A 16,357-nucleotide genomic window follows, 5' to 3' on the forward strand; every position below is an offset into this window, starting at 1 on the left:
TATCTGGTGTCTAAGCTGCCTCTTTCCCTGGCGAGTTTCCCTGCTTTATTAATGACCACAGGCTAAGGTAGAGGCTTCAGCCCGGGGCCTGTTGCTCAGGCTGCAGCATTTCAGTGCTTGAGCACTGTTTACACCAGCACAGGCGGGTGGTGATACCTCAGTGCAGCACCCACGAGCACGGTGGGTATCAGTTATCACATCTACAGGATTCACCTACGGGGCAGCTCTGCCCTGGGCCGCTTGCCAAGCCTGAGCACTTCACAGGTGGATGCAGGGCAGGGATGGGGGATGCTCGGGGGGCCCTGGGGATGCAGCACAGGGAGATGGTAGCGCCAGGATGCCGAGGGTCTCGGGGGAGCGTCACCCCCCACGAGCTCGTCTTACCGGCACGTGTCACCCCAAGATCCGGCATTGCCCTGGAGGGCCGAGCTCCGCCAGAGATTGAAGAGGAGGAGGAAGATGAGGACCAAGAGGCTGAGGAGGACGGTGGAAAGCAACGTGCTGCGGGAGCACTGGGATGGAGAGGGGCCGTCAGTGCCCCGAAGTGAAGGAATAAATTCACTGACGGGGTTTAAAGGCTCCCCCGAGACTGGTGGCACCCAGCAAGGGATGGCACCGGGTCCAGCTGGCACCGAAGCCAGCCCCCGCAGAGCAGGGGAGTTTCCTTCGGTGGGAAGCAGGTGGGATGTGCCCCCCGGTCCTCCAGTGGGTCCAGCTGGGGTGCGGTGACTTGTGGAAAACAGACTCTCCAACACGAATAGAGTTACACAGCAGGGGTGGTTACTCCAGCGCCGGGGTGCAAGGGGATTTCTCCACAAAGCCTGCAGCAGGCAGCTGGCATCCCTTGCTTACTTCATCAAGTTGTTTAGAGAAGTACGACACTGCCCTTCTATCTGGTCCCAATTTTTGGGCCAGGACCCCTGGGGCTATTCCCCGTTTCTCGAGGGAGAATAACCAGACAGCTGAGTGATGTCTGGTTAACCCGGAGCAGGGGCATCCATCAGCTGCTTCTTCAGCTGACGGAATGCTCTGAGCGCCTCTCCGTGCCGAGTGAGGGTTTCCGATTTGATTTTAATAGCTCACCGAGGGATTTTTTGTACCAGGAGTCCGTAGTTACATACCCACAGGCGACACCTCCAGGTCGTTCCTAGGATCGCGCAGAGCTCTTTAGCTGGCTGTGCCCGAGGGCTCCGACAGGGGCCTCTGGCCTTGCAGTCCCCAGGGTCCCTTGCCCAGCCGTGACCTCGGCTCCAGGGCAGGTTACTCGCTGCTGAGCTGCTGGAGCTTTCTGTGGAGAGACTCGATAGCCATTAAGACCCCAAATTTAATAAACTAATAGTCCATGTTATGCACATTTCTTTAGTCTCTGTGGCTGTTAAGGAATCATCTACATACTGCAGGACCCCCGATTCCATGCGGCCGCTCCCATTGCTCCAGGTCTTTAGCTACTTGGTTTCCAAGAAGAGTGGGGCTATTTTAAACCCCTGGGGCAGCACAGTCCATGTTAATTGCATCTTCCTCCTGGACTCCATCTTTCCTCATTCAAATGCAAACAATCACTGACTTTGGAGCTCAAAGGCAAGCAGAAGAAGGGGTCTTTTAGGGCCAGCACGGTAAACCAAGGCAATTCCGGTACTCATCTAATTAACAGTGTACATGGGTTTGCTACAGCAGGATGCAGATCTCCTCCCCTCCTCTTGCTATATACTCCCTGTGCTCTGTCTAACAAGGTCTCCACGTTCCAACTCTCTGGCACTTTCAGCTTTTACAACTTCTTTCGAATGCCCCGTGCTGACTGCCCTATAAATAACGACACTAACTGTTGTATTCCCACCCCTGACCCTGGATCTAAGGGGTGTGTCGCCTCACGGTACCCGCAGCTTACCCAGGAATTCTGAGGGAGTATCTTTAGGTCCCTGCCGAAGGGCATATAGGGCCGAGCAGTTCATTGCTTTCGGTACAGCCCGCTCCATGCCCCTGACACTCCAATCTCCATCTGCATCCACAACCTCATATGGGCTCCTGTGTTGGGGTTCCAGCACGGGTGTTTTATTAGAAACTGGAAATGCTTGGTCACCCCAACAGTCGCTTCGATACCCCTTCGCTGCACTTTTCCAAGGTGCCAGATGGAAGGAAGTGAACGGGACTTTTACCCTGGCAGGGCCCATCCAGCCCTAGGGCCTCTCTCAGAGGAGCCGGTGTGAGAGACGAGAAACCAGGCCTGTGAGAAACTAAGACAAACAACCTGGGAAAGCAAAAGTTGAGGCTGATTGAAGAAATGCCTCAAACACTCGCAAGACAAAACTCTGAGTCCCAGGGTGCATTCTGTGGAGGCCCAAGCTGATAACGCTGCCCCATGCAGCTGGGGGACAGAGCCCTGTGGAGACAGGACGGCTCTGCCCTGGGGCACCTGGGCAAATTTCAAGGGCCATGTGTCCGGTGAATGAACTTTGCTTCATTATCCACAAAATGCATATTAAAGTTGACACCCCTCAATATGCTAACGAGGGCTGTCATGATCATGCTAATGACATCATCCCATGAAACACCTTACCCCTCCCTGTACATGGGATACGTAGCTATGTGGGTCGACCTAGGGGACGGACCCAAGGAAAATGGGTATAAATCAAAGGGGGGAAGAAAGGGCTGGCTCTCTCTCTCTCTCTCTGCCCCTCTCCCTGCCCCCCCCCCCCCCCCGACCGTCTGGAGAAAGCAGTGAAGCGAAGAAGATGAATGCCAGCGAAGTAGACGGCCGCCTCCTGGAACCCTCGCCGGCGGGATCAGCGCAGGAACCCAGACCGGTGATCTGTATCCCCCCATTCCCTCTACCTCCCTCTTTTCCTTTTTCTATTAAGAAATGTAAAGCATATTATATTGCTCACCACAACTTGCTCTGTACTTGGCCAATTATCATGTGTTCAATTAGTGCATTGTAGGTAGTTAATAAATGCTTGAACTTGGAGACTTGTTGTCCGCTCCAATTGGGGATTTGCGAATCTGAGTCACTTGTCCCCCTCATCGGAGCGGGACGTGACATTAAATTGGCGTAGTCGGCAGGATCCCCTTTGGTGTCGGAAAGTCTTGTGAAATAGTGGTTCTCTATCCGATAAACTCGGACAGGGAGAACTGGGAATTGGCCCCTCAGCTCTAAGCTGGGAAAGGGTCGGAGGGATACCGATTCTCTATCCGATGAGGACAGGGAGAATCGGGAAGTGACCTCTCAGCTTTAAGCCGGGAGATGTTCGAGCAGTTGCAAGCCATGACTGACCAGGAAATGTCGGTGCTTGACTGCTCCCCTATTTTTGAGAAGCTGAAAGAGTATAAGGCTTGTCCTCCTCCTTTAGTAGAGGTTTGGGCCCACGATAATTGGCAAAATCCAGAAGCAGTGGCGAGCTATATCAGTGTGCTTGCAGGGGTGAAAGGGTCGCGACCAGGCAAAGGAAAAGCTGTTGTGTGTGCTGTATTAGGGGCAGCACTGACTGCAGCCCAAAAAGATAAACATGTTAAGAAACAATTGGAAAGGGAAATGATCGAATCCCTACAAGATCTGGTAAAAGCTCTCCAGGATCAATTGGTTGAGGAACGTAAAGTTACTGAACAAAAAGCTAGACTCTGGCAAAAGGAAAATGAATCTTTGAAAAGTCAATTAGCTGATGAGCATAATACCACTCAGCGACTTTGCACAGCTCTGTTAGATGCCTTGGACCGAGAAAAAATCTCACGGTCTGAAAAAGAGATGAATGAACAAGAAACTTGTAACCGGACAGATCTTAGCTCTGTTCCAGATAGTGAACAGGGATTTACAAGTCTGGCAAAATCAGCAGCCAGACCCTTGTACCCAATGAAGGATTTAGAGATAAGCCGAGAGATTTATTACCCCGAAAACGAGGGGGCAAATTTAAGACCATTAATTAAAACGGAGACCACCGAGGGTCAGGATGGAAGAGCTCCGCAGGTCACCACTCGAACTACACCGTACCCAGCAACTGAGCTTGCAAAAATTCAGGAGAAATATACCAGACGAGCTCAGGAAACTGAAACTGAATATGTGTGGAGGGTATCTTTGACTGGTGGCGACCAAATTTTGTTATCAGAAGAGGAGGCCCAGGGGTACTGGGGGCCAGGGGTTTTCTTAGTTACTGAAGACCAGAGAGAACCGTGGTCGTTAACTCAACGAGCTGCTTATTGGGCTGGGAGTCTGGACCCATTGGAAAGAGGGGATCCAGTATGTATTGAGACCCCAACCATAAATCATTTGACTGAAAGTCTGCAGAAGGCTGCTTGTCTCCAATTAATGCATGACAGGCGTTTGGTTCCGCAGCAGCCTTCCCCGATGTTATTAATTGCTAACCCTGATCAAATGACTCCCCTGATCCGGGGCTTGCCGGACTCTTTGAAATCATATGCAGTACAATTACAAGATCGTTTGCGGATTGCATTAACCTCACGGAGGGGGAGACGGGGAGCGGGAGAGCCCATGACTTGGGGAGAGATAGCTCAAGACTTAATAAATTATGGCCGGAGAATGGGCCTTACCAGGGGAACGGGTAAACCTAAGCCCTCCTTATGCAGAATGGAAAAGCAGGAAAATCTGTCTCCTTCCCCTCCGCCAGTTCTAAGAGCAAAGAGAAATCTCTTGTGGACTGAGGGAACGAGACAGGGGATTCCCCGAGAGTTAATGGATGGTCTGACTACTGCAGTTTTAGAAAAGCTCATTCGAGCCTGGAAAGGCAGAAGGAAGCTGCCCCCCCCACACACAACCGAGCAGACCTTTCTGAAGAAGGGAGGGACAGATCTGAAAACTAACGAGATGGTGGTAATTGCTTCTCAAACACCAACTGCCTCTGAAGAGGACTTGATTGATTTAGGGTCGGGAAACTGGATGTGCCATCCCCAGTAAGTGAGCCGGGGGATGGTGGGTGAGTCCACTTAAGGAGGCTCACAGAAAATACTAAGGGAGACTTGTTGATTACTTTTCCACTCAGCTCCCTTAAAACTCCAGTTACATTTCTAGTAGATACGGGTGCTCAGGTCTCAGCACTCCAAACTGATGTTGCCAAGCGGAACGGCATAATTGCTGGCAAAAAGCAGATTTGGGTTACAGATGTTTTCAGGGAGTCTAAGCCACAGCCGACTGCTCGGGTGAAATGCTGGTTACCTGGGAATGAAACTGCAACAGAAACTATTATGATTCTAGGAAATTTTCCCACAAATATCCTGGAACTTGACCTATTGAAGGGACAAGTCTGGGTAGATTCAAAAGGAAGAAAATGGAAATTTGGGTCCCCAACTGCCTCTATAAGACTTTTACAGCAGAGCGCCTGTGCTTCCTCCTTCTAAAATTGTTAATGTGAAAAAGAGACTAAAGACTTTGCAAACCCGCTCCATTATCCTGGACAACCTGTTCTAGTAGACTTACCCACTGTGGGGCAAGTACCCCTAACCCTAAAAACTCCCATCAATATCTCTTCATGGGTGGCTACTGATGCCCATGGGAAAGAATACCGTATCAATACCAGGTGGATTGTCCCTTCTTTCTAACCATCATTGTTTTGTTATGCATGTATTTGTTTTACAGGATATTGATCCTGGATGACCAAAGACCTATGTTACTGTTAGTGCTTTCAATAGTTATAGGCATTATCAGTTAATTATTATTTGTAATCTGCTTACATTGTTATATAATTTGTGGAATCATACCTGCTAAGTGTGGAGAATCTACCTATTGGAAGTCTAATCTGGAGTTGTGCCTTAAGTTACCTTATTGGGAATCACCTCCAAAATTAAGGAAGCCTGTAAGTCACCTGTGACTGCACACTGGTGCTTGCAAATGTCATATAACCAATAGCAAAATAAAATAATCAAAGACTAGCTGAAGGGGTCTGGTCCCACAGATTAAGCATTAACAAATTGTACATCCTTATTGACCTTCTAATGTGATTGTGTAACCTCAAATAGTTTTAGAAAATTTAACTTAGCGTATGTATGTACTAACAAGGTATACCTTTAAGGAATTAAAGGTGCAGATCTATCAAGCATCTAGGATGGCGTTACAGAATCCAGCTAGCATTGCTGAAGGAACATGGACTGTGCGGTGTGCTGAGTCTTACTGAGGGAGAATGCTGCATCCCCATCCACAATGCACCTCTACACCACCTCTACAGAGGACACCTGTGCCACAATGAAGAAGATTGCCAACAGGAACAGAGAACTTTCTTGACCAATGAATTGGTTTGATGTATGGAACCTTGGGTCATGGGTAACATCACCGGGATCCTCAGGACTCACGGGGTGGGGAAGACAGCTTGTACATATTAGTATTGTAATATTGTGCAAAGTTTTGTTTTTCATAGTATGCCTTGAAGCAGTTGGATATATACTCTCTTACCTTCTGTCTTCTTTTTCCCTATACCTTTTGAGATCACAATGGTCAAAGAACTTGGAGTGTTTGAGTCACGGGGTGGGATGTGGGAGACGAGAAACCAGGCCTGTGAGAAACTAAGACAAACAACCTGGGAAAGCAAAAGTTGAGGCTGATTGAAGAAATGCCTCAAACACTCGCAAGACAAAACTATGAGTCACAGGGTGCATTCTGTGGAGGCCCAAGCTGATAACGCTGCCCCATGCAGCTGGGGGACAGAGCCCTGTGGAGACAGGACGGCTCTGCCCTGGGGCACCTGGGCAAATTTCAAGGGCCATGTGTCCGGTGAATGAACTTTGCTTCATTATCCACAAAATGCATATTAAAGTTGACACCCCTCAATATGCTAACGAGGGCTGTCATGATCATGCTAATGACATCATCCCATGAAACACCTTACCCCTCCCTGTACATGGGATACGTAGCTATGTGGGTCGACCTAGGGGACGGACCCAAGGAAAATGGGTATAAATCAAAGGGGGGAAGAAAGGGCTGGCTCTCTCTCTCTCTCTCTGCCCCTCTCCCTGCCCCCCCCCCCCCGACCGTCTGGAGAAAGCAGTGAAGCGAAGAAGACGAATGCCAGCGAAGTAGACGGCCGCCTCCTGGAACCCTCGCCGGCGGGATCAGCGCAGGAACCCAGACCGGTGATCTGTATCCCCCCATTCCCTCTACCTCCCTCTTTTCCTTTTTCTATTAAGAAATGTAAAGCATATTATATTGCTCACCACAACTTGCTCTGTACTTGGCCAATTATCATGTGTTCAATTAGTGCATTGTAGGTAGTTAATAAATGCTTGAACTTGGAGACTTGTTGTCCGCTCCAATTGGGGATTTGCGAATCTGAGTCACTTGTCCCCCTCATCGGAGTGGGACGTGACAGCCGGCACCACCGCTCGCTTCTCCCGTCTCTGTCTGCGACACGGGGCTGTGAGGGGGGAGCCTGGCTCTGGCTCCTCCAAACTTTCACCCTCCTCCTGCCGGCTTCCTACCAGCGGTTTATAGTACTCTGGGAAATCTTTATTTTGGCCCCTTTTTCTTTCCCTTCCTTCATATTTTCTCTGTCCGGTGCCAGCACCAGTGGGTCTCGTGGGGGTGCCAGGCCACAGTCTATTTGATATTCAGGATGGTCTTGGAGGGTGAGAAACATGTCTGCATAGGAGACTTCATCCCAGTTCCTTCCCTCCTCAAAACAGCATCAATTGCAGCAGGGTGTTATCACTCAAGGCCCCATTAAGGGGCCATTTTCTCTGCTGTCATGTTTGTGGATAACAGGTGAGGGGGCACCTTTACACCGTGTCACAGTGGGGAAAACGGCACCGAAAGATCCCCCTCCCGAGGGGGAAGGAAGGACTTAACTCGTTATCCCGCTCCTTAATTAGTGACATGAGTTACTCGCCTGCGCTGAGCTTCCCCATCATTATCAGAGTTGTTTCTAGGAGGGTGGTGGTGTCCCAACCTGTGCTGTGGCTATCGTGGTGCACCTCACTCTGGGCCCGATTAATCAGAGCTCCTAACGAGGGGAGACCTCGTTAAGCCAGGTCTTTCCTCGCTGCAGGATCCAAAAGAACATGTTGGTGGATCTGAACAAGGAGATGATGAATGAAGTGGGCATCACAGTGGTGGGAGACTGTAAAAGGAACAAGCCTTAGAAAACTGTTTTCTCTCAGGATATTATTAATAGCAGGAATAATTAATAAAGAAACAGTGGTTTAGAGGTTTCATTAATAGAGCACAGGTGCTCTAGGAACAATACCGACAGTTTAAGCAACTTAGAAAAGCTGAGCAATGAAAATCTAGACATAGATTAAGAATATGTCAAATAGAACATTTTGAGTCTTTTCTCAGAAGTCTAAAAGTGAACGATGATGAAGACTGTTCAGAAGATGAGGAACCACGATGAGCGGAGACTGCATCCGTGAGCAGCGGTGTCCGAAGAGGAACTGGAACGGAACGATGGGAACTTGGCGAAACTGTGGAATACGGTGGACTTCTGAAATGGATGATGAACTGAGAGCTGAAAGTTCCTGGAAAATCCCCAAAGATTCTTCTTGGCTGCTGAAGCGTAGCAGCTCCTGGCTGCCTGTTCTCGGGGCTTGGCGGTAACTGGGGCCTTTGGCTAACGGGAGCCGCTGTTGGCTACAGGTCAGAGTCACCTGGCTATAAATGGAGTCCCCTGGGAGCCCTTTGGAGCTCGTCCCCTGGAGCAGCAGCTGCGGTCGAGGCCTCTCCCCTGGGGTCGGGACGCTGCCCAAGGAAACTCCTCGAGGGGCCCTGGGTCGGGACGCTGCCCTGAGCAGGTCCTCGAGGGTGAGAGCCCTCACTTGTCAGGTGAGCGAGAGAGCGTTTGGGGTTGCCCATAAACCCCAGAAAGTCGATCTGCTCTCCTCTCACAGACATCCACACCTGTGATTCACCGAGAGGTAGTTAATGGTGTTAATAATTTTTTATTGTTGGTGGTTGGTTGTTTATCTGAGAACCTCTGTAACGGTGCCGCTCACCCCCCCCCATCCTTCTCCCCGCAGGACGCTCCGGTGACGCGGCGCGACCCCAAGCGGCCAAGCGCCATCCCTGTCCCCAAGGATGGGCCCCAGGGGACAGACGGGGACTCCCCCACTGTGCCTGGCACGCTCCTCCCGGCACAGAGCCAGGAACACCCACATCCCTGCTGAGCCACCGCGGCAACCCTGGCAAACCCCCCGGCAGAGAAGAGCTGCCCAGAGACCCTCCTCTTCCTCACCTTCAGCCACCCCGACCAGCAACACCCGGCTCCACGCCGGGAGAGAAGAGCGGAGCCAGGGATGCCCCAGGATGTGCTGTGCCACACGCTCTCGGCACCGGTTTTCGCAGTGATCCCCCAGTAAATGGTTTGCCGACAGCCAAGCGTTTCCTCTGACTCTTTGCCGGGGTGGGTTTGGCACCGCCGGGACTCGAGGGGCGCCCGGCTTCCCTCCCGCTGCCGGCACGGCATTCAGCAAAGGCCCGGCGCTCTCCATCGCCGCGGCGCAGAGGGCCCCCTGCCTCGAGAACAGCCCCGCAAACTCCACAAAAACTCGGTTTTTTCTCCCCAAACGGGAGCGGGAAGGCTGGATTCGGCGCAGCCGGAACCCTTGGCTCACGGGTGGCCCGTTCCCCGGCGCCTGCCGGGAGCCGCAGAGGCTCTCCCCCTGCTCAGCGCCGCTGCCGTCAGCGCTGCCGCAGGAGCTCCAATCCCACTCCAAAACCGCCGGCACCTGCTCCCGGGTGGAGCTGCGGGGAGTGAGGAGACCGTCACCCAGCGCCCACCGACCCGTCGCCTGCCGGCACTCGCCGCGGCCACGCTGCAGCGGGTCTGGGCGTCGGCGATGGCGCCAAGGGGTGTGAGGCAGGCGAACGCGGGGACTCGGCTCTGCCGCCAAGAACCCACCAGCCACCGCGCCTTGACCCGCGCCCACGGACGGCTTTCCGCAGCCGGTTATCGATCGCCGGCCAAAACCTGCGGAGGGAAAGCGGTTCAGGGGCACCGGGGCCGGCAAGTCAGGGCTGGCCTAAGCCCACACGCACCTTTGGGGTGGCAGAATTCAGTGGGGGGTAGGGAGCTCAGAACCGTGACGTCCACGAAGGCCTCGGCGGCACCGGCACCGGGCACCGGCGGAAGGTGGCCAGGCTGGTGGGTGACGACGGGTGCAGGAATGGGGGGCGGGGGGGGCTGTGGATGCGGAACAGGGATGGGGGATGCTCGGGGGACCCCGGGGATGCGGCACCGGGGAACCCGGGCGCTTGGGGGTCCCTACGGGTGAACACATGAGTGCGGTGGGTGCCAGGTCCCATCTCCCCCACCCTCACACAGAGCACCCCCATCCTGACGCCCTGCAAGGAGCTGCCAGCGGCCCCCGGCCCGGTGAGCGCCGCAGCCGGCAGCGCGGCGGCCGTGGACTTTGCCCTTCCCGAGCGGCCGAAGAGCCGCCAAAGCAGCACCAAGCGCCGCAGCCACCGCAGTGCTGCCAGCGGCGGAGCCCCGACGGCCACGCGTGACGCTGTCCCGCTTAACAGAGAAGGAAGCGGCCACCACCAAAACGCAGGCAATGGAGGAGCCGCCAGGGAAAACAGAGCTCGCTGGCGGGGCCGCCGAAGCGCCGGCAGGTACCGGCCCGCGGATATGAGCCGTGGAGGTGGCAGTGCCAAAAGTCACCGTGGGGCTCAGCCTCGCCGGCACAGCACTGCCAGCCGCCCCTCAAGCCAAGGAGCCGGCGTTCCGGCTGCCCTGCTTGGAGGGGGCTGTGCTCTTCCTCCCTCCTCATCCTCCTCCAGACCCGCGGTGTGTCCCGGGGTCCCTCTCTCGTCTCTGGGGCGAGGGGACACGGAGAGGGGGGGCACGCACTGGGAGGAGGGGCTTGAGGACACCCAGGGACGCTTCGAGAGAGTCCAGAACTTCTGGGGACACTTGGGGACCCCCAGGGAGCTCTGGGCATGGTCAGGGACACCCTGAGAGCCCCAGGGACCTTTAGGGACCCCCAGGGATGTCTGAGGATGCTCAGGGACGCCCAGAGAGCCCCAGAGACACTCGGGGACAGGCAGGGAGTGCTGGCGGGGCCGAGGGTGGCCAGGGACAGCCAGAGGGCCCCGGGAACAGCCCCGGAGGCCTAGAGGTGGCCGAGGATGGCCAGCGACAGCCGGGGAGCTCTGGGAACACCCAGCGCCAGTCAGAGACCGCCGGCGACTCCTGAGGAGGGCTATAACCAGGCCCGGAGAAGGGGTGAAGATCTCTGGAAACCCCCCCCCCCACCTCCTGTGGGAGCTGGGCAGGGAGAAACTGCGAGGGAGCCCGGTGTGCAGCGAGATCATTCCTGGCACCCACAGCAGACAGAGAAGGAAACCCCCAGATCAGTTTAATCAGGGAACAGGAGCCACTTGACTGCCGGGGTGGCGGGCACACGAGGCATCGGGGGGTGCTTCATACCCCACAGTACCTCATGCTAATGGCGTGCTTGAGCGAAATGAATGGCTTGATCAAGGGACGTGCCAGTGTTTCCCACCCTAACTGGGATATAAGGTTGGCACAAGCGGTTTTTATTGTCAGTAACCGCTGGGGACATGATGTGAACCCCAAAAGACGAGCATTTGGTTCTATGGGATTATCAGGTGAGGATGCTCCAATATTTGACCATCACAAGGGCCAGTTCCCCCTGAAAATACACGCAGGCCAAGCTGCCAGGGTGAAGTTGCCCTCAGCCGGCATTGTGCCTGCGACCCTGGTAAAATCTAGGGGGTTACATGCCTGGGAGGCCTGAGATAAAGGTGGAAAAACTCACCGAATCAGTGCCTGGTGAGTAATCCCTGATTTCGAACTTGACGCCAGGGTTCTGATCCGAGGCCTAGTTCTGGTTTTTGTCAGGATCCTGAAGGAACAGATGACTTGGGCATCCTGCTGGGCCACGGCGATCCCTATGGACAATCCAGATTTGGATGGCACCGAGGTGGGGAAAGAATCGTGTGCGAGTGGCAGCATTCGGGAGAAAGGGACTGACCTGGGTGCTGTGGGGTTGAGGTCACTTCAGGGCAAAAAATGAAGGAAGAGGCGAGAGACTTGAGGAAACTGTTGCCATATTAAACATTAATTGATTAATTGCATAGGTGTGAGCCCCTGCCTGGTGCCCCTGTGTTGTGCCCCGGTGTGTCTCTGGTGGGCTTGTGTGCGTTGTTGCGAACAAGAAGGCTCGAGGCAAAACTCTGCTGCTGAACGAGCCGGCAAGACTTCCCCGTACCTGCCTGCACATGACTCGGGCATGTCTGAGGATGGCGACGATGTCTCCCACCTCTCTGATGCCCACTTCATTCATCATCTCCCTGTTCAGATCCACCAACATGTTCTTTTGGATCCTGCAGCGAGGAAAGACCTGGCTTAACGAGGTCTCCCCTCGTTACGAGCTCTGTTAATTAGGCCCAGAGTGAGGGGCACCACGATAGCCACAGCACAGGTTGGGACACCACCACCCTCCTAGAAACAACTCTGATAATGATGGGGAAGCTCAGCACAGGCGAGCAACTCATGTCACTAATTAAGGAGCGGGATAACGAGTTAAGTCCTTCCTTCCCCCTCGGGAGGGGGATCTTTCGGTGCCGTTTTCCCCACCGTGACGTGGTGTAAAGGTGCCCCCTCACCTGTTATCCACAAACGCGACGGCCGGCCTGGGGGCACCCCGGCTTCCGGGAAAAACTGCATCCGTTCGGATGTCGCTGAAAAAAAGCCCCAGAAAAGGGAAAACGAGGTGGCCACGGAAGAGGGGGTGGGCGGCCGCCTGGCTTTGGGCGGGCACCGGCCGAGAGGCTCATTCCGGGCCTCCGCAGCTGTCGCCGTGCCGTTAGCGGGATGGGGAGGAAAACGGCTCCCGGGCTGGCGGGGGCGGGGAGGGGACGGTCTCCCGGAGGAAAATACCCAAGCTGGGGGGCTGAGAGCAACTCGGGGCCATTTTGGGCGGCGGAGGGGGAGGAGGGCGGCAGGGCAGAGAGGGAAACGTCCCTTCCCCACCGTGCCGGAGCCCGTGGCGCAGGAGCCAGCGGCCGCGGGGCCGGGCGGCGGGGCCGGGAGCAGCCTGCGGGGAGAGAGCGGCGGGGCGGCCCCTCTGAGGGCCGGCAGGCAGGCCCGGGGCTGCTGCCGCCCCCCTGCCCGCAGCCCTGCCCGCTCCTCCCGCCCCACGGCCTCTCCTCTCCCTCCTGCCCCTCGGCCCACACCCCCTCCCTGCCCCTCACCTCTCCGCTCCCGCCGCCGGGCCCGGCCCCACCGGAATCCCCCCTCGGGGAGCGCCGCAAGGGACGGCCCCGCCAGGACTCACCCGGCGCCGCCAGCCGAGGGCGGGCAGGGGAACGGGCAGGGGCGCCCCCTCGAGCGCCGGAGGACCGGGGGGGCCCCCGCGGGCTGTTGGCAGCCGCCGCCGCGGACGCCGGGGCCCTCGGGACGGGGGGGGACGGGGCGCAGCGGGCACCCCCGGCAGCCGCAGCCTTGCGCGGGGCCCAGACCTGGCCCGAGACATGTCCCTGGCGCTGAACCCGGGCCTAAAGATGGCCCTGGCCCTGAACAAGCCCTGAAGATCCCGCTGCCCCTGCCCCTGGCGCTAAACCCGGCGCTAAACATCAGCCCTGAGCCCCCGATCCGGCCGGGCCGGGGGGGTGACGCCAGAGCGAGCTTAATGCCCCTCCAGACCCAACGGCCCCAGCGCTAACGCCCTCCCCCAGAGAGGGCAGGGTGTGGGGGGAGCGGAACCTTGGGGCTGAGCACCCGCTTTCTGGGGGGGCCCTGAGGCGCGAGGGTGGGGTCCCCGAGGGGTGGCGGGCTCTGCGCCCCAGAATTGGGGTGTCCCGCCCTACTGCCGGGGGTACCGGCCCCGGTGGCGGAGGAGGGAGGAGCAGACCCTTCCCCTCCCTGCCCCAAACAGGCTGGGGCACGGGAACACCCCGATCCCGTCAGCCGGCCGGGAACATCTCTGCCCCGGCCGGGTTTGGGCTCTGTTCCCTTCTCCGTAGCCCAAAAGTCCCAGCTGTGCTGCCCCCGGGGGGGATTCGCCTGTCCGGGAACGTCAGGAGAAATGGGTTTGTTCTGTGCCAGCGTCACGCCGGGATGAAGCCCAGCGGCACCTACAAGCAGCTCCGGGGCTGGCGACACCCCGAGACCCCAAACCGAGGCCGGAGTTTTCCCGCTGGGTCTCTGGGGCCTCCCGGCCCCGCGCGGCTCCTGCCCTCGCCCCGATCGCTGCCCCCTTCCTCGCGGCTCCGCACGCCCTCGGCAGGGCCGGCCCAGCCCCCGGGGCCGGGGGTTTAGTCCCCAGGTCAGTTAAGCTCAGCTCCGCGCCCACAGAGAGCGGAACAGAAACAGCAAAAGGCTTTTGAACAGGATCCGCGGGGGCGAGGAGCCGGGAAGAGAAAACCCGCCGGGGGCTTGGACGCGGCGGCGTTTCGGCAGCAAAACGTTTGAAATAATCTCACCCCAAACCCCGCCGGGAATGCCAAACGCTCCCCCCCCGGAATGAAACTGAAATTACCCCTTTTCGCAGCCAGCCCGGGTCAGCCAACGACGCAGCGACGCTGCTCGGTTCCTCTCGGCATCGCTCCTCGGAGCTGCGTCCCGCGGGGCTGTTACTGGTAGGAAACAGATGAAAATCTCTGTTTTTTAATGATTTCTTATACATGAACGAGATCCTAGAAATAAGCAATCAATGGCCATCGTGATTCCGCAGAAGAGACTCGGAATCAGTAAACTGCCGTGAGGCTGCAGGTGCTCCGCTAGTCTGAAGTCACAGAGCCACGCTGTGCTGCTCGTTCGTGCCCTGCACAGCCCGAGCACGGCTGGCCAAAAACCCCGCCCAGGTAATCCTGGGTGAGGACGGACGGGTGGACACCTTTCCTTTAGGCATGCTTAAGCTGATTATACTATTTTAACTGAGACAGGCACAAGAAATGGGTGACAATCCAAGCGTCTGCCTTTAATGCTTTTAAAGGTTCTAAGATTAACTTCTCAGAAATGGGAAATGTTAAACGGAACATCGAGGAACGGTTGCGGGAGACAGACCAAGAAAAGAGGGTTGTTTGAAGCCGGGTGACTTGATGGCCCTGAAACGGCCCAACAGACCGTGTGATCAGGGGCAGAGCCACAGACAAGAAAGGACTCGCTGCCTGGTGGGGATTTCTGGGCATTTTTGATCACTGAAAGAACAGAGCATTGAAACGTCAAGGGAAACTGCGGTGGACTTTGTACGATGTGATGGTTTAGAGTCCCGATGTAAGGAGGAGCAGGGACTGATCAGCTCGTAGGTCAGCTCGTAGTGGGGCGGGTTGATGCTGCTCTGGTCGGTGCAAAAGACGTTTCCATCCGAAGCGTCTGGGAATGAAAAGGTTCAAAGGCGTCGGGGATTTCAAGGGTGCTGACGAGAGCCCAGAGGCCAAGGGCAGCTCAACGTGAGCGCCGGTCCCTGGTTTATCCGGGCTCTGAACGAAGTGTTGGGAAGCGAAGGCTTTGCCCTCGGGATATTCGGGGTGAGGCGGCAGCCTGGAGTCCAGGTAAGTGCAGAACACGTGCGTGATGATCTGGAAACAGAAAAACAAACCTCGCTTTAGCGTCCTTAAAAATACAGCAGCTTCCTTGCCATAATCGTGGCTGTCCGTGACAGTTTTGGCGAGTGCAACGCTGGCTCAGCCCCGGTGTGTTCAGGAGCCCGAGGCAGTTTGACGCTTAAAGCGGAGATTCCAGCGGGCCGGCACGCCACGGCCGTGCAGGCAGGTTTGTTTTGTCCAGCAGCGAAACAGCCCCAGTCACAAGGCGATAAACTGAGGCTGCGCGTCAGCAGCTCGGTTCCCCCAGCAGCAACTTTATCCCGGCACCCTGCAGAATTTGGCCAAGGCACGGCTTTAGCAGATTTCGGCCACGAACTCCAAGCAAACTGTTTTAGCGACGGGTCCTGCGCTGCCTGCGAGGCTTCGGCTCAGAAGGGCAGCTGGAATCCAGTGACAGCAAATCCCTCCTTGTCCCTCACGAAAGGCCAAACAAAAATCACTGGAAAAACCTGAGCTGGCCACAGGTCTTATTAAGAATGCCAAAATTTTGAGATAAAGTGGTAAAACGAGGAAACCACGCTGAGGCCTGCTGTTGGTGGCTTAACCCTTCCCGGGGAGGTCTCAACATTTTCCGTGGGCAACATCACCCAGTGATCTGTAATCTGGTACTTGCTGGGCTCGTTCTATACAACGGGGTCTGTTGCACAGAAAACACAAAAGAGTTCCTCTGGGCTAAATGGCCAAAGTCTCCAGAAATCTGGGAGATGCGCCTGGGAAAGCAGAGCGTTGTATTGCCTGCAGGGTGAGCGACAAAAGGGCGAAATTCTATTTTTTCTTATTCTTACAGTGATTGTCTCGAGTCACTGAATGTCAGAACTTCATGGCAAGTGTTTCTTTTCATCTGTTGGGTCAGAA

The 16,357-nt window shown here is 55.9% G+C and overlaps 2 protein-coding genes across 5 annotated transcripts in view; one reads left to right on the forward strand and one right to left on the reverse strand.

The window, feature by feature from the left end:
* Window positions 1–16,357, forward strand: part of LOC141974085 (protein Smaug homolog 2-like) — a 93,426-nt gene that overhangs the window by 11,354 nt on the left and 65,715 nt on the right. The gene's annotated exons all lie outside the window — the stretch shown is intronic.
* On the reverse strand, window positions 8,055–13,767 carry LOC141974111 (uncharacterized). Of its 4 annotated transcripts, XM_074933409.1 has the most exons (6): window positions 13,148–13,747; window positions 12,560–12,634; window positions 12,163–12,277; window positions 11,926–11,949; window positions 11,710–11,842; window positions 9,823–9,893 (listed from the first exon to the last, which is right to left on the reverse strand). In XM_074933409.1, exons 1-4 carry the CDS (start codon window positions 13,426–13,428, stop codon window positions 11,947–11,949), a joined length of 474 nt encoding a protein of 157 aa, XP_074789510.1. In that variant the 5' UTR covers window positions 13,429–13,747; the 3' UTR covers window positions 9,823–9,893; window positions 11,710–11,842; window positions 11,926–11,946. The 4 variants fall into 4 exon arrangements, with proteins under 4 accessions (XP_074789508.1, XP_074789510.1, XP_074789507.1 ...); XM_074933407.1 differs by lacking the exon at window positions 9,823–9,893 and adding an exon at window positions 8,055–8,445 and having other exon boundaries at window positions 11,926–12,277; window positions 13,148–13,767; XM_074933406.1 differs by lacking the exon at window positions 9,823–9,893 and adding an exon at window positions 10,457–11,583 and having other exon boundaries at window positions 11,926–12,277; window positions 13,148–13,767.

The sequence above is a fragment of the Athene noctua genome, unplaced genomic scaffold (assembly GCF_965140245.1).
Source record: "Athene noctua unplaced genomic scaffold, bAthNoc1.hap1.1 HAP1_HAP1_scaffold_31, whole genome shotgun sequence".
Taxonomy (NCBI): Eukaryota; Metazoa; Chordata; class Aves; order Strigiformes; family Strigidae; genus Athene; species Athene noctua.